The sequence below is a fragment of the Bubalus kerabau genome, chromosome 1 (genome assembly GCF_029407905.1).
Source record: "Bubalus kerabau isolate K-KA32 ecotype Philippines breed swamp buffalo chromosome 1, PCC_UOA_SB_1v2, whole genome shotgun sequence".
Taxonomy (NCBI): domain Eukaryota; kingdom Metazoa; phylum Chordata; class Mammalia; order Artiodactyla; family Bovidae; genus Bubalus; species Bubalus kerabau.
Window position 1 is genome coordinate 239,820,700 of NC_073624.1, and position 26,151 is coordinate 239,846,850.

A 26,151-nucleotide genomic window follows, 5' to 3' on the forward strand; every position below is an offset into this window, starting at 1 on the left:
TAGTCAAATGCATGTAAGTACCCCAAAAGCTCTAAAACAAGACCAGCTGAATTTATCTGACTCCACATTTCTCACATTTGGGCTTCCCTGATAGCTCAGTTGGTAAGGAATCCTCCTGCAATGAAGGAGACCCCAGTTTGATTCTTGGGTTGGGAAGACCCACTAGAGAAGAGATTGGATATCCACTCCAGTATTCTTGGGCTTCCCTTGTGGCTCAACTGGTAAAGAATCCACCTGCAATGCGGGAGACCTGGGTTTGATCCCTGGGTTGTGAAGATCCCAGGAGAAGGGAAAGGCTATGCACTCCAGTATTCTGGCCGGGAGAATTCCTGGAGAACTCCAAGTCCATGGGGTCACAAAGAGTTGGACACAACTTTGGGACTGAACACCAAATAACTACCTTAAGCTGTATACATTCTCTCAGATTTGTCAATGACTAATTAAAAGGACCCTGAGAGCCTCAAGAGTCCACCACAGAGACCACCTGGACAGACTAGAAACCTGATTGGTTATTCAAGCAGTCTACTTCTAACTATACTATTCTCTCTGCCTTCTAGAACCTTGCCTAGAATTTTAAACCACAAATTTAACTCTGCATTGCATAAATTTGGAACTCTCTAAGTTTCTACATGAGAGCAAGCTGTCTTTCTAAATAAAATACCAGGTCTCACAAAGCCTAACATTAATCCTCCACAGTACCTACTCCAGTGTTAGATAACAGCAGGCAAGCCAACCAGTACTTGTTGTTTAGAAGTTAGAAAGATATTAAAAATTGAACAATTAGCTCTGCAAACCAGTAGCAGGAGCCCCTCCCTCCTCCTAATCACAGGGTGATAGGAAAGCAACAACAAAATACATCTGTATTCAAGAAAAAACTGAACCCATCTTAGCACATATCAACCCTGTTGGTTTATCTGGTTTTATATGTAAAATACTACAAAAATTTTTTTAAAGTCTTCTGGGGTAAAACATGTTAAGGAGTACCAAAGTATCAGTAAAATAATTTGCTTTGTAAAAATAGAGAGAAGAGAAAGGGTCAGAAGCAATAAGGAAGAGTAACAAAGATGGCAGACCACATTCTCAAGAATGCCGTGTAGTTCACCCCAAACTCGGGAGTTCACAGAAGGCAGCCCTGAGTTAGGAGCAGTAGGCTGCCACCTTTCTTTCTTCCAACCCTCAGGGGGCAATCAGCGAGCTAAACTGAACTACTCATTTGCAAAAGACTGGGCTGGTAGGGAATGGGCACAGATGAGGGTAAATTAAACCAGCCCTATTTTCTCTGGCTCTTTTTTAAATTCTTTAGCTAAAAATAGTCTCCAAATTATAGCATCAGCTGCTAATCTAAAATGTTATCTCCTTGTCCTGGCCCACCAGCCTGCTTCCTGAGTGCTTTGGGCTACAGAGTGAGGAAATGGAGAAGAGAGAAAAGTCTACTTAAAAGTACTAGATTTCAGAGGTGGCATAATCTCAAGAGACAATGTGACCAGGGACAAAGACTTTGGATAGATCGGGGTCCTAGAGAAGAGGCCCAGACAGGTTAACTGTCTTAAATATGTAAGTAATTTAGTCACTTATATGGAACAAGTAAGAGGTTGTCTTCTGCCTCTAACACAAAGCACATACTCTTCTAAAGCTAAACTCTTCCTATATGTCAATGGCTCCACTCACAAATTTATACAACTAGAAAATGAAAGGATTGCTTACTTCTGATCCTCTACATGACAAGTCTAGCTTACCTTGGGAGGTGATAGTGACTGTTAAGATACTCTCCAGTATAAGGCATCAAAGGCAAGTCCACCCTGGTCTGATATGGTAAAAAAAAAAAAAAAAAAAACCCTAGGGTAAACATTTGGCATAGGCTAAATCAAGAGAGCTGGACCATAAAGAAGGCTGGGTATCCTTGAAGAAGTGATGATTTCAAACTGTGGTGCTAGAGAAGACTCTTGACAGTCCCTTGGACATCAAGGAGATCAAACTAGCCAATTCTAAAGGAAATCAACCCTGAATATTCATTGGAAGGACTGATGCTGAAGCTCCTATACTTTGGCCACTTGATGCAAAGAACCAACTCACTGGAAAAGATCCTGATTCTGGGAAAATTGAGGGCAAGAGAAGCAGGCAACAGAGGATGAGATGGTTGAATGACATCACTGACTCCATGGACATGAGTTTGAGCAAACTCTGGGATATAGTGAAGGACAGGGACGCCTGGCGTGCTGTAGTTCATGTGGTCACAAAGAGTCGGACACAACTTAGCGACTGGACAAATCGTGGACAGTTAAAGTGAGCTCAGGAGTTGGGCTGTATAGATTCACATCCCATCTCCAGAACTTGATAACTGGACAGCTTATTTAACTTCCCCAAGTTCAATTGCCCCATCAGTAAAAGGAGAACATGCTGTACACGTGAGCTGTCACCATGTCACAAAGAGCCTTAGCAAACACTTGGCATAGTACCCGGCAGGAACTAAGCACTCAATGAATGTTAGCTAATACTAGTCCTACTCTACTTTCATAGATAATCTTCTCTTAATATTCACAGTTACCAAGCTTTGATTCTACTCAGTGGAAGCCTGGAGACACGGCCCCGGTTCTTTGTGCCTGCCAAAATAAAAGGCACGTACTTTAATACTGATCAAAAAAGGGCCTCAGTCACTACTACTGTTGCTGTTACTACTCCTACTACTGTACCACTTGGGTTACTATGCGTGTCTTTTTTCTCTTCTTTCTGTCCTTTGCTCTCAAAATTCCACCCACTTGCTCTCTCATTAACTTGGGCTTGTATTTCCTTCTTAGAAACATTCATGGTGGTTCAAATCCCATCTCTAGCACTATCTGTGTCTGTGTGATGGTGGTAAGTTTCTGAACCTCTCTGACACTCAGTTTACTTATATGTATCTAACATAAGGCTATAAAGTGAAGTCGCTCAGTCGTGTCTGACTCTTTGCGACTCCACGGACTGTAGCCTATAAGGCTCCTCTGTCCATGTGGTTTTCCAGGTAATAGTCCTGGAGTGGATTGCCATTTCCTTCTCCAGGGGATCTTCCCAACCCAGGGATCAAACCCAGGTCTACCGCATTGTAGACAGATGCTTTACCATCTGAGCCACCAGGGAAAAAAGGATTGAATAAGATAATATTCATGAAGTGCTTATACATGAAAGCCCTCAGTACATGTGAGCCATTTCTCAACTTCTCATCAGTATACGGTAGACTGGGGGACTTGGAACAGTACCAGATTCTCTCCCTGCACTAAAAAAGGGAGAGCATTATATCTGTCAAATAGCCTGTATGAAAATCTACATTTGTAAATAGTTTAGCATATTTATAAAAAGTTCACCTCTCCAAGACTCATCTTTCTAAATGTCAGGACCATCATGATGATAACAGCCCAAATTAAAGTCCTCCATCCAGACACTCAACTGCTCATGCTGCAGGGGATTTATCTGCTAAAACCTGGCTTCCCAGGTGGCACAGTGGTAAAGAATCCGCCTGCAATCCAGGAGGTACAAGAGATACAGGTTTGATCCTTGGGTTGGGAAGATCCCCTGGAGAAGGAAACGGCAATCCACTCCAGTATTCTTGTCTGGAGAATTGCATGGACAGAGAAGCCTGGTGATGTGAAGAGTTGGATGCGACTGAATGCAACACATCTGCTAAAAGATTTTGGGACACTACATAGTGGGCTTTCACCAGGAAAGGGTCAGAGCTGATTTATGATAGAGCCACAAATAAGAGCAGCTTGGGAGAAGGAGGTGGGCAAAGAAAGTGAATGTACCCCCGACCCTCACCTCCCAACTGGACCCCCCAGATCCACTGCAAGGGACTTCTGGTATAAGCAAGGCAGGGATGGAGGAGGGAGGAGGAGGAGGAGGACAAAGGTATCGCCTCAATGGATTTCCTTTTCATGATGTGCATTGATTTTGTTTATGGAAACAGATTCTTTAAGCAATTTTGGGCTTCCCTTCTGGCTCAGCTGAAAAAGAATCCACACGCAGTGTGGGAGACCTGAGTTTGATCCCTTGGTTGGGAAGATCCCCTGGAGAAGGGAAAGGCTACCCATTCCAGTATTCTGGCCTACAGAATTCCATGGACTGTAGTCCATGGGATCGCCAAGAGTCAGACACAACTGAACGTCTTTCACTTTCTTTCTTTTAAAGCAATTTAGACAAACCTAAGTTAGAATTTAACCTCCCTTTTCTGTTCCCAAAAGAGGACAAGAAAGAGGAGAACCAAGAGGAAACTGGGGGACCTGGACAAGGTGGAGGAACAAATGAATAATTTCCTGATGTGTACCACATCCAACACAGTACACCTGGCTTCAGACAGGCACAAGCTTGTAAAGGAAGCCTCACACTAACCTCACTTACTCTCAGGGTAAAATAGACTTCTGATTTGATCCCCCCACCTCTCAAGCTTCACTGTGGCTACTATGATCTGGATTAAAAAGTTCATGTTCTATTTACTCTTCCCCTCTCACAAGGTCCGGGACAAGCAACAGAATGTGAGATAGGAAGGGATGAAGACAGCCTACGGGACCTGGGAAAGGTTGTCCTTGTGAGCACCCCTGCCTCCAGCAGCAATGAAGACACCAACTTGCAAGCAACATACACCAAGTATGTGGAGCTTCTAATTTTACAAACCAATGTTTCCAACAAAGAAGGGGTGCAGCGGCCAAGGGAGTGCAGTTCACCTTCACGTGTGGCATGTTCCAACTTGGACAACAATCAGTTTGGTGGACCAGGAAGTTCATCCCTGATTCAACTCTACTGGGAGCCTTGATTCTCTGAGCAAGAGCTTGCTGCTTGTCACCCATGTGGGAAATACAAATGCAGTGGCAGCATGGGCTGGCAAGGGGCTTGCCAGAGTGGGTTCTTGGCAGTGAGATATGTACACAGAAGGCTTAAAAGAAGGGCAGGCTCTGCTTTGGAAAGATAAACGTACTCAGCCAGCACAGTCTTAACTTTTTGCTTATCTCTGGAGCCCCTCTAAAGAGAAAACACAATACAAATATCTGGATGAGCTAAACAATGGTGTCATGGGAAAACAACCAGGAATGGAGATAGAAAACCCGAGTTATAGCTCCAGTTCTGCTACTGAGTCCTTTGTATGGCTACATACCTATCACTAATACTCCATGGGCTCTGGATGGCTGCTTTTGGGTTATGTAGTTAAATATATATAATTATCATATTATATAAAATATAATTATATTTTTACATATTATATATGTATGATATATATTATATATGTATAATATATATGTATGTATGTGTATGTGTGTGTGTGTGTGTGTGTGTATATATATATATATATATATATATATATATATGTTGCTGTTTAGTCACTAAGTTGTGTCCAACTCTTTTACGACCCCATGGACTATAACTTGCCAGGCTTCTCTGTCCATGGGATTTCCCAGGCAAGAATATACTGGAATGTGTTGCCATTTCCTCCTCCAGGGGATCTTCCTGACCAACCCAGGTATCAAACTCACATCTCTTGCAAGTTTTCTCCATTGGTAGGCAGATTCTTTACCATTGAGCCACCAGGGAAGCATATATATATATATATATGCTTAGACTCTCTCTCTCACTATATATACATAGTCTAAGCTTCAGTATCCTTATCAAGAAAAGATACATACTAGCAGTATTTACTCTGTGGTGTAAAGGGAAGATTAAGACAATCTATGTCAAGGGCTCAGCACAGTGCCTAGTGTATAGTAAATCTCAACAAAGTTTAGTCATCCTTTGACCACTTGTAAAGTGTGTAAGATATAAGTGAGCTCAATGGTCTCCTGCAGCCCTAGCACTATTTTTATTCTAAACTTTGGAATAGGGTTAGGGTTAGATAAAAGAAAACACGCTCTGGGCATGCTGGCTAAGAAATCAAGTTTCAGTATTTAGAAAGCAAAGGCAAGTTTGCCATGCCTTCTCAGAATGGTGATACTCATGTTTTGTAATTTGAGATAACATTGATTACTGCCAGGCAAGTCAACTGGCAAATTAAAATAATGATCACAATGCTTGGAAAGTACTGCAAAATCAGAGCATAGTCATTTTCATATGGTTGAAGATCCATATTGAGATGCTTGGGAGGTTATAAATTCCTAGGGCAGGAAAGAGCCCTCAGTTAGTCTAGGTTCCCCTGGCAAACCACTCACTCTTTGATGGAGTCACTGAGTAAGTCAAGAATCACCTACACCTAGATTATTACTGTCCTATGAATGGTGATCATTAAAGATGGATGTATATTTGTAGGCTCCATCTGCAAGTGTTCACAAATCACTACCTTGTTACAGGGCTTTGCCTATATATATATTTGTGAATGCGTATGTACCTCCTTTCCCATTCTCAATACACAATAGGACGTCCGCACCATGGCCTGCCCATGGGGACAATGACGAAACTCTCCTGGGGCTGATGGGCCAGTGGGTGGAAGGCATTCCAACAGAAAGTGATGTCTCCTGGTAAACCCAACCCATCTTTCCTAGTTTCCAGAGTTCTGCAGACTGGAGCTGGCCCACCCAGACTGGCACCACAAAATTCTATACACTCTATTAGAAATTCAAGTGTAGACAGTATCCTTAAGTAGACCAAGCTATTAGATATTCATGCTCAGACAACACCTACCTCACTCCAGACCAGCATGGTACCGAATATGACCTGTAACCCATCAAAGAAATTGTCCCCTATGATGATCACAGTCGCACCTCCTGTCGTCCATCCTTCACTCGGGCTGATGGCTTTGATACAGGGAGTAGCTGCTTTTCAACACACATGAAAAAGAGAAGGAGTCTGCTGTTAGAACCAAACTTTAATGATGGGAGACTTGAGAAAAAGAAAAAAAAAAATCTTTTATCTTTTCACGAACAGAAAGTCCCTCAAGATCTCAGCCATTTCCTAGTATGTTAGGACCTGAAACTTCATGGTGCATTTTCAGTTTTTAAAAGCATTTATTTTCTTTGTTTCTATTAAGATACAGATATTTTTACCCAAATCTTTTCAAACCTGAAATCTTATGAAATAAAGCATAGCAGCAAAATTTTTTTATGAAATGCTAAAGATTTTTTTTCATGGATAACATTTTGGAATATACTAGAAACCTTATAGAATTGCTTAATAATTAAATATATCTCCTGAAAAGAAAACTCATAGATTTTCAGATAAACATTCATGTCCAACGTGAGGGGAAGAAGGAGAGAAGACGGGAACAGAACACCATTCTTGTTCCGTGCCTTCTGTCTGTACCACTAGTGGAGCAATATTCCTGAATAAAAACCATTACATCTTTTGCAATAAACGTCATGGATCCCATTTTATAGATGCAAAGTATGCAGGTCATTCAGGGTGAATTATGTAACCAAATGGCTGAGTCAGGGCTGAACCACAGAAAGTCCCATGACCTTTGCTTGGTTGTCATTCCCAGGCAAAAAACCCAAGAGCTGGCTTTTTCAAAACTTCCTATCTCCTTTCTTTCCATTATAAATGGCCCTTGGAGATGGGAAATAATTTGCAAATACTGCGATTCCAGACTGGAGGTGGTTTGCCCGATGAGCATGGCGTGCTTTCAACAGAATTACTGGGCATAAAAGAAATCTCTCAGGGAGTACTTTCGTGCCACTGAGAATTGTTAGCTCCACAATGCCATGCTGCTATTTCATGATCACTTTTATGTGCAAGAACTAAGCAAAATTCCAAAGCAAAGGAGATACTGTGTAAGGAGAGAAAATGAGACCCTTTTCTTTAATAAAAAAGTGTATTAAGTACTCCAGACTGACTTTCCAAGTATTGAAACCAATGAGAGCACCAGTTAATTTTAACGGGAAAAAAACTGGCAAAAAATTACTGGACTTTGTCAAATTTGGCAAAATGTCATGCTTCAACTTTTGCAAGAAGAAAAGAAAATACAAAGCCCAGCCCTAAGGGACCATGGCTCACGTGCCACCATACAAACAAGTAGAATGGGTTTGATTTTGAGTCAAATTAATCTTATAAAAATTGCACAGAGAAATTTGGAAATTTCCAAACTAAACATTTCATGTTGGCTGAACTCACAGCAGTGCCTTTACAACTAACACTGGGCAGTCCAGATGCCTTTTCTCTCCTTCACTTTCTCCCAAAAACAAAATAATTAATCAAGGAAATGTAAATGATTCATGGCTTGAAAATTCTTGTTCAATTTTTAACACTCATAAAGGTTGTGGATCAATGTTCCACAGGCATAGGACTTTTTCATAAAATTTTCCTTTAAAAGTAACCATGTTTAAATGCATGACTGAGTACTCCCAAACCAATGGTAGAACATGATGCATGATCCCAAGCAATTTATAAGAGAAATTAACTACATTTAACAACTATATAAAAGTCTTAAAATATAAACAGTTTTTGGACACATTCTAGTTAATGTCTCAAAATCTTAATTCTTAATTCCTAACTCAGTATAAGTATTTAGTTGCTAGAGTGGAATAGAAAAGGTATTACTATATCCTTTGATACTTCTGAGAAGAATAGAACATTGGTTTTACTGAACTGGTCCTGAAAGAGTCTCTCTGATGGCAAAGTGTGGAATCCAATGCTATCATTAAATGCTGACTCTGTGATTGCCCTCATTAACCAAAAAAAATAATCTTGGTGCTTATTACCTGTATTAGTTTAAGGATTTCTTCTGAGTTTTTAAATTTTATTTTATTTTATTCACATAGGCATGTTCTTTTAGTTAAGTATGGGCGCCTCCGGGCTTTCTCATCATTGCACAAAAGGTGGCATCTGGGCATGTTAGTGTATCTTTGAGAGTCTCTCTTACAGGCAAAGAAGTTATAATAGCATATGGCCAAGAACTGCAGATTTTAGACTTGCACCAGCTTTCTTTTTTCCATTTGCTATTGTAGTATACAGAAGGCATGTAATTACACATATGTATATGTATAGATATAAGTACATATATGTATATATCTATGTGATGTAAGTACATATATGTATAGATGGTGTGCACATATGTTCCAACATTTCCTAAGGAATCTAACAATGTTTTCAACCATTCAGAAACAAAGTTACAGGTCAACTGCTAAGTCACTTCAGTTGTGTCCGACTCTGTGTGACCCCATAGACGGCAGCCACCAGGCTCCCCTCTCCCTGGGATTCTCCAGGCAAGAACACTGGAGTGGGGTGCCATTTCCTTCTCCAATGCATGAAGGTGAAAAGTGAAAGTCAAATCGCTCAGTCTTGTCCGACTCTTCGCGACCCCATGGACTGCAGCCCACCAGGCTCCTCCGTCCATGGGATTTTCCAGGCAAGAGTACTGGAGTGGGGTGCTATTGCCTTCTCCAACAGGTCAACTAGTTGGAGCTAAATGAGCATCAAGTTAGTAGAGAAACACTGGTGAAGAAACAATATATGATACCATCTTCTTAGTTTTTGGGGAGGGAAAAAAAAGGCTTGGAAGAAGTACTAAAGGAAAAAAGAGGCATCCCTGGGTCCATCCTACCCTTGTGTTCAATATAATCCACTATCCCTGCTGAGGGACTAGGTGCTAATCTCAGAACAAGTCAGTTAGGCATCTCTTTATAAGCTGAGACCTCAAAGTTTTCCAGGTATATATGTCTCCTGTACACCTATGTCATAGCCGTCTTAAGAGGAGTTGTTTGGGAAGCTTCCCTACTCCCCTACTGGGAAGATTGGAAAATCTGTAAAAGGAATCCTGGGCTAACCCACTGAAAGTGCGCGCTAAGGAAGGGATGTTACTGGCATTTAGTAACCTGAAGTCAAGAATGCTAAGTATTCAGTAAGACATGAGACAGTCCCCCAAACAAAAAACCCTAGAATGTCAACAAAGCAAGGTAGAAGACACTGTGACTAGCTAAATGGATCAGGCTCAAGAGCAGCTGTTAAGAACTCACAGATCCACACCAGCCAAGGCAAGAAACACAAGCGAACACAGCAGCCCAGGGTCTCAGAGCAAGCATGAGATGGCTAGCTGCTGACACCGAAATGGGGAGGCTCCAGCCATTCGTATCCCCACACAGATGCACTCCCTGGGTAAGCTGGTCTTCTGATTTTTCAAAAGGAACCAGGAGCCCAGATTTTTACGCGAAATTTCCCAGTCTTTAGTGAAGTGAAAGTGAAGTCGCTCAGTCATGTCCAACTCTCTGCGACCCCATGGACTGTAGCCTACCAGGCTCCTCCCTCCATGGGATTCTCCAGGCAAGAGTACTCAAGTGGGTTGCCATTGCCTTCTCCAGGGGATCTTCCCGATCCAGGGATCGAACCCTGGTCTCCTGCATTCCAGGCAGATGCTTTAACCTCTGAGCCACCAGGGTGGCTCTCCCAGTCTTTAAATGCTGGCAACTAATTCATTTTTTTAATGTGTAGGTCAAACAAAATGTTTATGGATTTTTTTTAAATTTTTTTTATTTTTAAACTTCACATAATTGTATTAGTTTTGCCAAATATCAAAATGAATCCGCCACAGGTATACATGTTTAAATTTAACTCATAGGCTGCCATCTTACCTTTACCCTAGTCACAAACTTGCCAGACTAAAAGCAGCCCAAGAAATACTTTCAACTGTGCCTAAAACTACAGGTACCCAAATGTTCACTGCAGTATTAATTGTGAAAAGCTTAAGTCTAACTGTCCCCCCAAATAAGGGAGTGATTAAATAAATCATGATATATCCATATATAGGATATGTCAAGGGTCATTAGAACAGATGAAAATATTCTATAAACGGACATGGAAAGATGTCAAAATATGTTAGTAGGTAAAAAAAAAACCACACAAAAAAAACAATTTGTAGCTTAATGAATAGTGTGATTCTATTAATCATAAAATTATATATATATATATATATATATATGCCTATAGGCGTGAACGTGTGTAGTTATGTGTGAACAGGTGTGATAGACCAAAGTCTGGAAGGATGTCCAACTATCCCCAGTGGGTCTATACAAAAAAGGAAGGTGACTAGAGAAGAGAGAGACTATTAAATTTTACTCTATAGGTAGCTGTATGGTTTGAATTTTTCAACAAGCAGCTTCTAAGGTAGTATGTTTTAATTTTTAAAAAGGTAACAGCAGAACATTTAATTGTGTGAAAGATAAAAGCTGTATGCTTTAGAATAAACTAATTTTTTTAAAGCCCAGATGTCGTGACTAACAGACCCTGAGCCTTCCCCCGCCCCTTCTTCTCTTTGAGAAAGCTCAGAGGACATCTGCAGCAGCCATGGACTTGTTTTTCTTTCACTCAGGATATCCAGAGAGATACAGAAGAATGACAGTTCATAATAATCGCAGTGGATGTATTCAGTGAAATCTGAAGGTGAAAAGTCTCATGAAAGAGTTCAACTCAACCCAGGAGTACAATAATCAACACAATTCTATCTCGAAGGAAATATTATGGAATAGAGGAGAGGGGTGGATTTGAATACAAAACCACTTTTACTGACCAAATCTTGATTTAATTAATAAAAGACTCTTCCTTCCTCACCAATAGATTTTCACACTCTGGGTATCCACAAGGACAGTAAGCCAATTCCTGCTTCTAAATCTCATTAAAAATATGTCTGGGTTTTTTTTTTTTTCCCCAAACCTCTCCTCCCACCCCCAACAGCCACCCAAGTAAAGGAGATTTTCCTTCCTTCAAACTATGACAATAACATGATTACACTACCACAGTTTAGCATAATGGCTCTGAAATGCTCGTGGCACATTGCAGAGTTAAAGTGGAAATTATTAGGTAGCTCTTCTTTGTTATAATAATGATCACTCCACAAATAAAAGCTCTTCTCCCAAAGGTACTGCAAGGCACAAAATGCTAATTCTGAAGATTATGTGTGTGCTTTTATTAAATATTACTATGCCCTGCCTGTTTGAGGGCTTCTCTGCTCTGATTGTTTTATGAGTACCATGTTAATGTCATTCCCGTCTTACTAGCAGCAGGCACACATTTTAGCGTTTGTATGAGAGTTGATAAAGGCCACGTGCTGGGGGAATCGCTGAGAAAACACGGACAAGCGATAAAAATCTAACATATTAATTGGTTTAAATTTCATTTCAGGGTGTTGAACTTTGGCTCGGGACTCTAATACTACACCGTGAGTCAGGGCCTAATTACCAGATTTCCAATTTGCTTCTGAACAATGGTTGTGGTGAGAAGGAAAAGAGAGGGAAGAATGAGAAGAAGGAAAAAAAAAAAAAAAGAAGAAGAAATCATTCAGGCTCCAGTACATATTTAACAACTAATGTTCTGTGTACAGACAGTTGCACCAGGGGATATTTGCGCTCACCTGCTCTCCTTGCAGAGTATTTATATTTCCTTTCAATAGCCACAGAAGGTAGAAGAAATCATGGATGGCCTCAGCAGTTTCAAATTTTCTGATTTACAGAATCAGTATTACAAGATTCTAATGCCTGCTTACCCACACTAGAAGTATCAGCCTCTTTATTAGCAGGTAAATTTATAAGCTGGATCGCCCCTCAGCCTCCAATAGAAATGATCTATTTCACTGATACAAAGTCAGGGCCAGGAAAACCATGTTTACCTCAGGGTTTATGGGTGGCCTTGGGAATAAGGGTTAATTGAGCTCAGAGGTGCCTGCCCATTGAGGTGAATTAGTGGTGTGTACAGCTATCAACAGGGGCCTGGGGCTGCTCTTATTTTTGCCTCTGAAATCTCTTTGTATCGTGATCAATACCTCTCTTGTTTGGGGTAGCCGAACAGATGACCTGGGTGCAGCATTTACCATCGCTTCTCCCTAAAATGAGGCTTTTGCGACAGTTGATGTCCCATTATAATGAAGTCTCATTAGAGATGTGTTGTTTGGTTCTTTTCTCCATCCCTGTATTTAAATACCACTGGCAAACAACACTTAGTTGGTAAAAAGTACAAATCCAGAAAAGTTCTCAACTCATTTAAATCTCAAAATAAAATTCCATTGAAGGTTATTTTCCATTTCCTTTGTATATGCTATATTCAAAAATGAAAGCCCTCTTTTTCCAGCATTCTATTCTGTTATCTAGAACTCTCTACTACTGATGAACATTTCTACAGAGCAGATACCAATGCTTACAATGCAGGTGAAGATGCTGGCACCAGCCCTTAATGGCCTCTGAGTAAAGATAGAAAGATGCAGTTATGTTAAGTTGATTTTAACATTCAGGGTATTATAGCATCTGAAAATGGGCCAGAGCTCCAGCTGTTCAAATTCCACATTTACCACTCAGTGTGACCTTGAAGCAGTCACTTACCCTCTCTATTCTCATCCATTCTAAGCAGCAGTGGTACCACCTCACAGACTCCTGGGAAAACGCAGCAAGTGCCTGCTTGGGTTTGCTGTTTTACTATGTTCCAGGCACATAGGATTCTAGTTGTTAATATATTAGTTACTGTCATAATCATAATAAACTAACAAGTTTATTTACTAGAATACATCATAGTCTCAGCATCACAGATCATATAACGTATTATAAAACTTTCCTAGGAACTTTCAACCCAGTGACTTGCTAACATAGCTAAGTTTACTGAGGAGGTGGATTTGGCATCAGCACTTACAAACTAGAATGTTTATGCCTAAGGTTCTCATTTGCCTGGAATGAAGATTAATGGCAATCTTTTCAGAAATGAGGAATTAACTTTAATGTTATTATCCCAAATTCTTGAGACTTGGCAGAAAATGTTGCGAAACCCATGAGCTCAGCTCCTTTCTGCAGGACACTTGTGACCTCATAAAATCTCAGGCCTTTTTCTCCCTTATATCTACTTGATTTTGGTGAGGTTATGCTTGGGCGCAAGACGGTTCCAGAGATGGGAATACAAGGTACCCCAACTTGGACTCAGTGAACAGATTATCTGCCCTTCCTGTTTAATCAGACTATTGTTTTGCTGGGTTTTCCTTTTAAGTGAAATGATGACTTTCCTGACGGCTCACAGCTCAGTAGCAGCAGCACCTGCATTCTTTGATCCTGACAACCGGTAGCTGCTAGCCAGGGAGGAAGGCGAATGGAGGGTTTGACCCGAATGGGAAGGCTGGCCCTGTCAATTTTCACCATGTACAGGAAGCGAATCTATTCTAAGTTCACACCCTCTCCAAGTGGAAGCCTTAGACACCAGTAGCAGTTATAATGCCTGACCTGAATCCTAGCACCAGGGGGTACAAACTTCACTTTCATAACCTCACTGCAGACTCCTAGTTAACTAATAAACAGATATACACATTTGATGTTCTCTCACTCAAGGTGGAACATTCTTTGTAACACTTATTAACTTGAGTAACCAAATTTATTTCTGCCTTATATTTTCTTTAACAATTGCTTTATGCATTTAAGGATTTTATTGTTTATTAGGGTTTTTATTTGGTTTGGTTTTGTTATTGGTCTGCATTTACTGCCCCATCCACTAGCATATCTAGATATTACTTGGCAAAGAATCATATACTATATATACAAAAGAGCCTCCCTCCTTCTGTCTCCCCCACCCTCCACCGTGTGTACTTGTGTGTGATTGTCATTTTGAAGAGAAATGTAACCTATGGTATAGATATTTCTCAACACGAGATGCAATTAAATTATTAAATATTAAATGAAGAGATCAAGTACTTCAAGTGTTTTCCATTCTTTATTCCAAAGTGACTTCTTTCGGCAAGAAAGCCCTTTGCTTTGACATTAATGGCTCTCCCAGAAAACAAGTAAAGATTCATAGTCACTAGATGGAAACGTAGATCCAATACCCATCTGTATCAACGCAGTTAACCCAGTGGGGTCATCTAGGGGTATCTAAACTTAGTGGAAGAGCTAAGTTCCAAACTATGCCATATGCTAACTACAAAGCAAGCCCAAATTATATCCACTTCCTGTTTGTTTTGCAAATTTCTTATTCTATTCTGACTTAAAAAAAAAATTGCTCAACAATCAGTGGGCACAGATCTGAACAAAGGAAGGACAGAAATCCTGGTGGAACAATTGTAGTCCGAACATTCTAAGACAAGCACTTTGGGATGTCTGAGTTGGTCTATTTGTGATCCAGAACTCTGTGCAGGTTCACTACACAGGGTTATTTAACAATTGAGCAGTGAAAAATCTTGACATTTTGATGTACCTGTAACTTCTAAATTGCACTTGAAAGACTTGCTGAAGGCTTTTTGATTTAATGACACACAACACAGCATTGTTTCATAATATGCAAAAATTGTTTGTTAAAAACACTTCGGAAGCTCAGAATTTTATAACTCAAAGAGGTAAGAATATACTGCTTCCCACCTCAAGTTTGATCTGCCAAATCCAAAACTAAAATTGATCTGCCAAATCCAAAATTAAAATGTACAAAATATTAATCCTAGAGGAGCTCATAGCAAATAATGCCATCAGTTTTTCTTTTTGTTGTTGTTGTTGTTCTATGATTGTCAGCAACCCCTTTGCAACAGAGAAAAATAATCATGGAGGGTGAGAGAACCCTCAAAATAAATAATACATGGATCCAATTGTGATATTTGTTGCAACAATAGTAAATTCACTTGCCTCTGATTATACAGTAAGTAAATAACTCTTTTCTTCCTGACAAGGAGAACTTTCATGCACAAAATTATTTTTAGCCCAATTCTCCTTATTATCCTACTATACGAAGTTCTAGATGTGAAAGTCATGGAAGAAAGGAAAATGAAAATAACTTTCCAAAAATGGATACCCAATATTGTGAAAAGAGGAAACAATTTTCAGGTTAAAAAAAAAAAAATGTCACTGCTTCTTCATGGAATCCTCAAGTCTTTATTTGCAAGCAATCTCTCTGGGTCTGGAAAATCATAAAGTCAAATATGAGCAAGTCTAGTGGAAAATCTGTGATGCTAATCTTGGCTAGAGCCGTATTTTTAACAGGCCTTGAATGTGTGTGCCGGATTACCCAGATGGTCATACAGGAATCAGCCTGATAGGATTAAACCTTTATACTGAACTCTGCTCCATCTGTTCTCCAAGGTTTGCCTTTCCTTATCTGAATATGAATTTTTAGCCTCCTTGTGTCTGGGAGTCAGACTAAATTCAGCATTCAAAGCAGAGATGTGTGCAGATAATTTAACATTTCACTAGTTAATCTCAGTTGATATCAGCTTGGTCTTTTTCTAGTAAACATTTTTGTAAAGAATTTTCCTAAGAAGGAATTTAAAAGTATGGAGAATCCACGTTCTTTGTTAGAGGGCTTTTCTCCTCCCACTGAATTCTAGGACTCACTCCATTCACTGTTCTAACAGGGGTTTACATTGACGTTTGCACATAAAGACAGAAAAGGAAGACCTGTGTCCTCTCTCTAGATCCGACTATAAGAAGAGATGACATATAATTCTGACTGGTTTAATGATCCAAGGAATCTATATTCGTGTATGTTTTGTTCTTTTTCTCCCTTTCAAGTATTAGTCGACACTTGATAAAATTATCTACAAGAGCTGTCTCTATCATGTTTATTAGGTTTTCTAGGTTTTTATGGAGACTTTCTTGGGGTGGAGATTATAACTCAGCTTCGTCTTCAGTGAAACAGGTTGATGTTTGTTTTGCCCTCCTGTACCTCTATCCCTAGAAGCAGCTAAAGCAGTGAAGTTACTCATGTCTCAGCTGGAAAAGCTGGTTCCGGGCAAGTTGCAAGACAGAGACCAGTAAGTTGTCATTGGGCCAGAACCTGGTGGCTGGTCTGGGGGTTTCCAATGCTGTAACAAAGGACAGGGGAGGCCTATGACTTCAGGGCTCAGAGAAGCAAACCAAGATACAAACGAATAAATAAGTTGCATGAAAGAAGGATCTTCTGGAATTCTACTTTGTGTCTGGTTTATGGCCATGTGGTCATTAGATGTGTTGGATTTACACTTGTGAAGGAACACAAGAGCCAGCAGCCTGTGGAACCCAAGAGAGGATCCCTCTAGCAGTCTAGCAGGGCTCCAGTGGTTGTCCGCAGTCTCCTTGGTAACCCTAGTTTCTGGCTCTGCACCATCACGAATGGCAGCAGCAAGCAGCTCATCAAAAATTTAGGCTTTTCCACACATACGTCTAGTTATTATATTTACACAGTACCCTTAACTGAACAGTCAGGGGGCAGAGAGCAGCAAAACTTCCCATTCAAGCTTAAGTAGACTTATACTTATTGACATAAACATACATAAAACATCTCGTAGAACATATGTGTTGGGTTCCTTAAATTGACAAGAATTCTAGTCAGGTGATAAGGGGTGATCCCAATAGGTGATCCTAACTGATGAAATCCACTGTAAGTAATCTCTTATAAAATAAATACACACACACAGGCACACACACATACAGTCCCACCGTTTATTCTCTACATTGTATCCTAAACAAGGACACTGCACCAGATGTTCGATTCTGTTACTTAAATCTGTTTTGCCCAGTATGGTAGCCATTGACATTTAATTTTTAATTAATAAAAATTATCTTCTCTGTCATACCAGCCACATTGGCCAACAGCTCCATGTGACTAGTGATTATCACAGAGGACGGTACAGAAATAGAACATTTCCACCATCACAGGAAGTTCTATGGGACTGTGCTAATCTATAGTTCAAGTATAAATAATGAGCCAGTCATTGACAGGGAATAATCAGAGCTAATCATTTATGGGGTGTCCTCCATATGCCAGGAATTGTGCTAGGAACAATTAATCCCTAATCCTTCCAACAGTGATCACAAAAGCCAATGTTCACAGGGCCAGGCAGGAAAGGAAATAAATAAAATGGGCTAGGGGCAACACAATGGGAGAGGTGGGGAGTGTGGGAAACTGTAGAGTATCTCCCTTCCCCAAAAGGGACACAACTTCTCAGTTTAACTTAATCATTGCCATTTGAGAATGTGGCAACACTACCTGCACGACCACCCCTTCTGAATATTAAGAGAATGGGCACATCCAGATTTTCATGTAAAACATCTCCATTTTTAATTGTAAAGCAACATATACATAGTTTCTTAAAGCACCATGCAAACCAAATCTAAATATGATTTCAAGCTGGATTCAACCATGATCCGATCTGTCAGTATGTAACATCTATGAATCCTTGGAGGGCCAATCATCTTTTAGTCATTAATTTCTGAAACTGCATGTCTAACACTGCCACCGACTCATCCAACAATAAACACCAGCCACAACCACTGTCAGTTCTGTCTCTGTTTGTTCAAGCTCTCTCCCAGAACAACACAGAAGTCCCCAACCACCCGCCTCTGTTGTGCAAAAGATTTTCTATAAGCAGTTTGGGAGACAAGCTCTGTGCTCCTGAAGGATTTCTACCGTCATCACACAAGACAGCATAGACGTTGACTTTTTAAGGAAACCATGTTTTGAATGTGAGCAGCATCTCAAAATCAACCTTGTCCAACCTTTAGCACCACACAACTTTTGCTTTGTGCTTTTCAGAGTAGTACTGCTTACCTTTCTCTCCATGACCAAGGCTACTACTGCTAACATATTTCAGCGAACTTTTATTATTGAGAACCTTATCATTTTGAGCCAGTTTCCTCTCCTCCCTGACACATTCAGTGATGCTGCACTCCAGTGTTTGTTATAGCACAGATGTTTCCGTGGTGATGATCCATGACGTCACAAGCACTGGGATGTGTATCATCAAACTGATCCCGACAGAGGAGCAAAGGAGAGTGGGAACTCCACTTCCATTCGAACTCCATGTTGGACTGACCCAGCTTCCTCAAAAATTACTCTTGGGGTCTGGGTTGTTCTATCTGGGCTGCAAAGAGCAAATATTCACACTTGCTTGCTTGTGATTCATTTCTACTATCAGATTATTAATTAGGTGCTAAGTCCTGTCTACATACCAAATCCCAAATTAACCTTCCTCTGACGTCCACTTTCAAAATGATACTGCCCTACTCAGAACCTTTCTGTGGTTTCCCCTTAGTGACTGGGGATCCCTGCAGATCAAGTCCACCCTTATGAGCCTAGCTGATTCTCCCCTCCCAACCTCATCCCCCACTTCTCCCAAACTGGAGGGAGTGCTCAGCAGCATGTGGATCACTGGCTCTGGAATTCAGGATGCCTCAGCTCACACGCCAGCTTCTTCACTTACCAGCCTAGGCAACTTACTTTTCTTAAACCTACCACTCTAATTGCGGAAATCCAGGAATACTCACCTTGTGAGGTTTAAACGAGTTAAAGTGTACAGAGCTCAGCAGACAGAATGAAGGGATGAGGAAGAGGAAGACAGGAAGAAGAAAACAGAGATGATGATGGCTGGCTCTCCAAATCCACTGTCTCCAAAAATGCTTTGCTCCTTTCCACTAGGAAACTTCCTTTCTTCACTAGGAGGTTATACCACTCACTTCCACCCAAACAGTATTTTTCCAAAAGACTGGTCTTTTGTGGGAAGTTGTTTCTATCCCACTCTACAAACACTACCCCTTCAGTGAACTCCTTCACGTCTTTCCCATTCATTTGTCACTTACTGCACATGTTTCTTGAACTTTTACCTTTATACACATACGGAGGTGTGTGTACAGCCGGGCATGTGTATATGTATGCAAATCAACCCAACTATCAACACATCCACTGAAGGAAGGGACTTCATTCATTCATAAACTGGATGGGTCAGTATTCTGTGCTTAACCAATACTTGACAATTAACTAGTAGTGTTATATTTTCAAGGGGTAGCCCATATATTATCTCAATTATTCTTAATATCAACCCCAAGTGGTGGGCAAGGAGATGTTATTTTAAATTCCACTTTACAAATGAGGTAACTGAAGCTTGGGAACTCATTTGAACTTGAGACTTTGAGAATCCACATTGGTCAATAAAGACAGATATTTAAAACACTCAAACTACCCTTCAATTTTGGGTATATTTGAAATTTCTGCTCAGTTTGGCTAAAATACTCACTTCAATCATGTAAACATAGCCTAAGTCCCATAAAATCTTAGTTGTGAAATTCCTTATTCCCAAGACAGAGGGTGGGTGTTTATTAACTTTACAGAATAGTACTACTTTATTTCCAAGTAAAGTTATTTTTCCCTTAAGACTCAGCTCCACATATGAATTATAGTAAAATTTCTCTTTACCTTCTTCTGTTTCCAAGTTCAAAAAATGGCATCCTAATATAATACCACAGGTGCCAACTTAAACATAGGAACACTGGAAATACTGCCAGACTTCGAGGCTGAGAAGATCTTCTATTGTTGTAAGCTGGGCTGCTAAACACAGAGTCCAAACATCGCATATAAGCGATAGTACCACAAGAGCTTGTATTTTTGAAATGTACCACAGCTCCCCTTAACTTTCATTTTCAGCCTGGACATTATCCATTTCAATGGTGTTCATTATAGAATTTTGCATACACAATGATAAAAGTTTACAGATTAAATAGGTTACCCTAAAATGGTAACCTATTACCGTTAGATTCTCCAACTTTTTTTTCTGAGCAACAAGGACTGGATTCCACAGGCATTAGCTAACCAAACCAAGGAGAGTTTCTAGGATCTTGCCAAAGTTGAAAGGTAGAGGAATCTGAGGTTTGACTTTATAGATTTGTTGCACAAAATTGTTACTGGAAGAACACAGCTGGTTTGGTGATTCAGCCAGGAGATTTTAACAAAGAATAACCCAAACTCTGCTTTCCCGCTCTACTAAGAAATGACAAAAGAAATGCTGGGGCACATTCCCTCATCCACAGCCCCACACACAACATAGCCTAAAGCATCTGCCTCCAGTCCAGTAGGTGCTCAGTACCTGCTGCCCTCCCTACTGTGCGCAAAAGAGAAGTAGCCAAAGAATCATAAAGAATGCAAGTTCTCGATTTGTACTAACCACGTCAATTTTAATCATCCTTCTCAGTAACAGCCAGAGTCTACTGCTATTTCTAGGCCTTTTGACATCTGTATATTGCTCTGCCCCAAAGTGGATGAAAGAAACTGATGTGTTGAGAAGAAGCCACAAGCCTGACACTGTCCCTGTCTCTGTTCCCCATATTCTCCGGCTACACATCACCCCCAGAACTATGGGGGGAAGAACGTGGGTTTGAACAATTGGTGTCCTGCTGATTGCAACTGTCAATTAAATAAACCAGCCACCCAGGAGCATATGTTCACACATAAAATATTAAATTCACAGATTGGGATAAAAATATATCAATACCTAGGTTCCGCTTTCATGCTTAGTGGTCAGATAAATATTCGGCCAATTCAGTTCTATTTCTGCACCCTGTGGGCTCGACGGTGTTACTTTTGTGTTTCGCTTTTCTTTTCCTTCTCTGGTTACTGTCTGGTTTCCCATGTCGGTGCCTCCGTTATGACTGGCCAGCAGCATACGTTTAAGCAGGATTTTAATTACTAGGTCATCTCCCAGCCAACTTGCCCAAGGCAGGCTGGCAGGAAAGTCCTACAATCCATGCCTTACACTTCTCATGCTCCTCTCCAGATAAATCTCTTATTTTCTGAGGACACTAGACTCAAGATGGCATCGTATTCATCTGATAAGGATGATGATCACCTAATTTCTATAAAGTTTCATTTTTGTCCACTGAGTATTTCAAGTTGCAGAGCTGGCACACAGAGGTTGAGATGGGGTGCCCGATAGCGTGACGTGATACCAGGATTTTTTATCTTAACCCAGAAAAGCACCTTCCCATATATCACTGCACATGCCAACTAACGTACCCTGGGGATTTAGCACAGATCTGGCTTTTCAATTTGCCTTTGAGTAACGTCGTCAATTTGCTTCAATTGAAGCAGGAATTATATTACATGATCAAATGGCAGGAGAATTTCTCTCCACCTCTGAAGTCCAATGCAAGGGAATCAGCAATGACTAAAGAGCAGGAAAGAACAGTAGTGATGGCCGCCTATGTCAGCTGGTTGGAGGTCCAAGTGCTGCGGGCACAAAACCCCACTCTTTTTTTCTTTTTGGCTGCAACCAAATTTTTGAAAGATGGCTTCAGTGTTCCTCATTTACTAAGTGGAGAGAATAATAGTAGTGCCCTCCTATGGTGGTTAAGAGCATTAAAAGAGATGATATAATGCGCTCAGTATTAAACCTGATGGGTAGTAAATGCTCAAAGGCTGCTATCAAAATAGCAAAACCACCATCACTCGAAACATTGCCCTGAAAGCTAGCATTTTACTGGGCAAAGAATTCCGTTAGCCTGTGATCACAAAAATACACTGGATCCACTTCTCTAGGTCAAAGAGAAAGCAATCTATGGAAAATTTCCAAACTTATTTTCTCAAAAATGGATCTCAGACCTAAGGCACTTTTCTGATTAGCTCTCCCCCAAGCTTCTAATATTTTGTTCCCATGTGAAACTTCGGACACACTTCCTCCTCTGCCTAAACTGTTCTTCCCTCCTTGCTTGACAAATGCTACTCCTTATTTTTAAGTGTTGTTGATTCTTCAGATTTGGCTGTGTTCTCTTGTTTAAAGATCCCTTAGCAATCTGTGTTGCTCCTTATAGTGCTGACCATCATTGCAATTTAAGTAATTTCATGTGCAATTATTTGCTTTGTATCGACACATAAACAGACACTTACATGACCATATACCTCACAATGTCAACAACGGTGCCTACCTTATTCACCTCTGCATCTCTATGGTCTTATAGAGCAGGCAGTCAATAAATAAACATAAGTAGATAACTGATGGAATAAACAAACGTACTAAAGAAGAATCATCAGAGTTAAGATATTAAGGTGCTAAACAGAGTAGCTGAAAAAGAGTTGAGACATTTTCCAATGGTTATTAACCGCCATGACACCCACACTGGGCTTCCTCACTGAATTAAGCTGAGGCTCTCTGGAATCAGGTTTCCTAAGCTGATCGGTCCCCCTTGGAGCAGCAGGCACTCCATTCTCATGGGGGTTAAAATTAGCACCATTAAGCTCCTCCTGCACTGGGCTCTAATCATGCAAGGGCCCAGGTGGATCTTGCTGACAGATGTTAAGGTTAGAAGGAAGGGTAGCAGCCAGATGAGAAAACAGAGCCACCCCCTTCCGGAGGTACCAGCACTTCCTGTCTTTAGGCCTGGCTGGTTCCTGCCTGCCCCACCCCTCCCCCATGCATCAGTTTCAACACAGTTGCTGCTCTTTCTGTCATTTGAACTCAAATCCTATCTTCGAAATTGATGGGCGATTCTGCCCCTGACAACACAATGTCAGCTTTGCTCAGTGTCCAGCTGGTTCCGTATATATTATCATAATGCGCTGCCTGGGTGGACCCTGGCTGATGCTCTTCCTTGACTCAAATCCTCCTTTCCACACTAATTTCTGCTCTCTGACATGCAGACACTACTTGTTTAAAAATAAAAACAGAGTTTACAGCTTGGGAGACATTTTGATTTTCAAAATCCTATGAGGACACATTAAGTCTATTCTCATGGTAAACTGAACTAAAAAGGTTTTCTATTAAAAAAACAATATACAACTCATCTAAAAAAAAAAAAAAAAAGTGTTTCCCAGGGTCCTATACTGTTTCCTGGTGACATGAAAGAATTATTACTTCCCTCAACCCCCTAAGCCCTCCAAAACAATCCTGATTTTTCTCCATCTCCTATCACTTACTTTATGACTTAATTAAGATTATACCTGCTATATTTTTTTACATTGAATTACTTTTTTCTTTAAATTTAGTCTTGCTCTAAGCAACAGCAGCTGTAGGTCACAATTTGGGAATGCTTTGTTTATCGTGAGGTTTTTTTGTTTGTTTGTTTTCTGTTTTGGTTTTTTTCCCTTATGCATTAAGATAGACAAAACTATTTTTTGAGAGTTTTTTTTTAATTTTTGTTGGGAGTATAGTTGCTTTACAATGTTGTGTTAGTTTCTTCTGCACAGCAAAGGGAATCAGCTATATATACACACACACACACACACACACACACACACCCTCTTTTTTAGATTTCCTTTCCATTTAGGTCACCATAGTAGAGTTCCCTGTGCAATAAAGTAGGTTCTCATTAGTTATCTATTTTATACATAATATATAAATAGACATTACTGGGTTTTTTTACCTTTTTTTTTTTTTAATGTTTTCCCCCACCACCTAAAATGATACACATACTGCATGGGAAACTAGTCCAAAATCTCACTGCTAACCATCAAGTGAAGTCAATGTTACACCATCTCAGCTGAAGGAACTCAGAGAGAACACCAGGTGAGAGCCACCTAAGGCACAAGTGCCTGCGTATGGCACACTGTGCGGCTTTTTCAGGACCTGGGACCCACTGCCAACCTCCTGCATAAATGCCACGGTGAAGGGAAGTGGCCTCAGGTCTGTCCTGTGGAATGACCATCACCTTGGTATTTTGGTGGCTACTCACCAAAGCAGTGAGTGTATCACAGCTCAATAGATCAGCTGGGTTCAAATGGCATATCATCAAGGCTTAAAGGGCTCAGCAAGCCCCTTATCCCCAGCTAACAGATGAGGAAACTGAGACCCCAAAATCAAAGTACACAGTGGATGTCACATAGCAAAGCAGGGGCAGTGCTCTGTTCTCATTTATTTCTACATGTATGAATAAAAAGGTTCAAACAAAGAGATGTTTCAAACCCATCCTGATCAGTGCCCCTGAATATCTTATCTTAATAAGATTTATGACCAGTACAGAAGTTCTTATTTGCATATTCATATTACGTGAATCCTCTGATATCCTCAAGTAAGTAGAAAGTAATTAGGAAGAGGCCTTTGGTTTGAGACAATCAATTATGCAGATAAACACAATTGGAATTATGATGCTTTTGTAACCGAATTTTTTAAAAAATAGGCTTAAAATGTTCTGCTGTTTCGGTCCAAGTTATTATCAGCTGAAAGCATCATTCTGCCCCCTCCTCCCATGCCCTCCTCTGACACTATGTGCTTATTAAAATAAGCTAGGTGTGGTTCACTCATTTACTAGGTCACACAAAACACCAAATAACTGTGGGAAGTTTCCCACAGTTGACAGGTTTGTCAACAAATTTATATAAGAAAACTATTTCTTGTGGGGTGAGGCTCAGTAACTCTTCAGTACCCCAATAAGGAGATTCTTAGTATCCTACCAGTCTTAAAACTCACAATTTCACACTTTTCTCATGGTCTCCTTTTTTTCTACCTTGTACAAAGGAGCCTGGTGGGCTGCAGTCCATGGGGTTGCAAAGAGTTGGACACAACTGAGCTACTAACACTTAACTTAATACATGCCAGAGAGCCCATATGGTCAGCAAATGAGTTCTACAGAGATGAGTTAGACCATCCTTGCAAATAAATACAATATTACCAGCCTCTCTCTCTTATCCTATCAGCCCCATGAAAAACATATATGTCAGCAAATAAAAGAAGTGTTTTCTTGATTTGACTATAGCCATGAGAAAAATAGGCTATTGAAGGAAAATAAACTCTCAGGTAAACATATGTAATATGCCCATTAAAAACAAGAAAAGATACGTCTGGATTAACTTTTCAAAGGTCTATTTGAAAGCACAGCAAATAAGTATAACTGCCTTACTTGTATTGAGAAAAAAATTAAGAACAGTAGGACAAGAAACAGAAAGACTATGAGCATACTGTATAGAGTAAGTAATTGAAAGGACAGACTCTAAGGGACTTCCCTGGTAGTCCAGTGGCTAAGACTCTGCACTCCCAATGCAGGGGGCGCAGGTTCAATCCCTGGTCAGGGAACTAGATTCCATATGTCTGGATTAAGAGTTCTCATGTCACAACTGAGACCCAGCACAGCCAAATAAATGAGTCTTTTTAAAAAGAAGGAAATAAAGTATGGACTCCAAAGTCAAGCTTTCTGGGTTTGAATCCTAAATTTACGACATCCTTGCTGTGTAACTCTGGGCAAATTACTTAACCTCTCTTTAGTCTCACTTTCCTCATCTTGACAATGCGTTGCCCACAGTATTATGTGCCCAGTATAGTAAGGGCTCAGTGAGTACTTGTGTCAGATTGTCGGCCCCACTGATATGCAGAGCTCTGTGATTATGTGGACCAGGCTTGAGTCCCAGTTTCAGCTCTGACTGTGGCCTTGGGTAAGTTGGTGACCTCTTTAAACCCCAGTTTTCCCATCTGTAAACTGAGGAAAATAACTGTTACAGCTGATCAGGCTTGTTGAAGGATTTGATGAGATGATATAAGCAAAATCATTAGCAAATGCTCCATAAATGTTAGCTGATAATAGTCCAAAAATAACA

The 26,151-nt window shown here is 40.4% G+C and overlaps 1 protein-coding gene and 1 non-coding gene across 16 annotated transcripts in view; one reads left to right on the plus strand and one right to left on the minus strand.

The window, feature by feature from the left end:
• EBF1 (EBF transcription factor 1) overlaps nt 1–26,151 on the minus strand; it is a 429,773-nt gene that overhangs the window by 99,454 nt on the left and 304,168 nt on the right. For 11 of the 15 annotated variants that reach the window (XM_055560798.1, XM_055560715.1, XM_055560697.1 and 8 more), the window contains one exon: nt 6,634–6,767. In XM_055560798.1, the coding sequence (XP_055416773.1) occupies nt 6,634–6,767 (134 nt within the window). The remainder of the gene's footprint in view (nt 1–6,633; nt 6,768–26,151) is intronic. The other 4 variants (XM_055560723.1, XM_055560708.1, XM_055560737.1 and 1 more) reach the window with 1 other exon arrangement.
• On the plus strand, nt 25,561–25,633 carry TRNAG-CCC (transfer RNA glycine (anticodon CCC)). The gene has a single exon. It is a non-coding gene; the product is annotated as a tRNA-Gly (tRNA).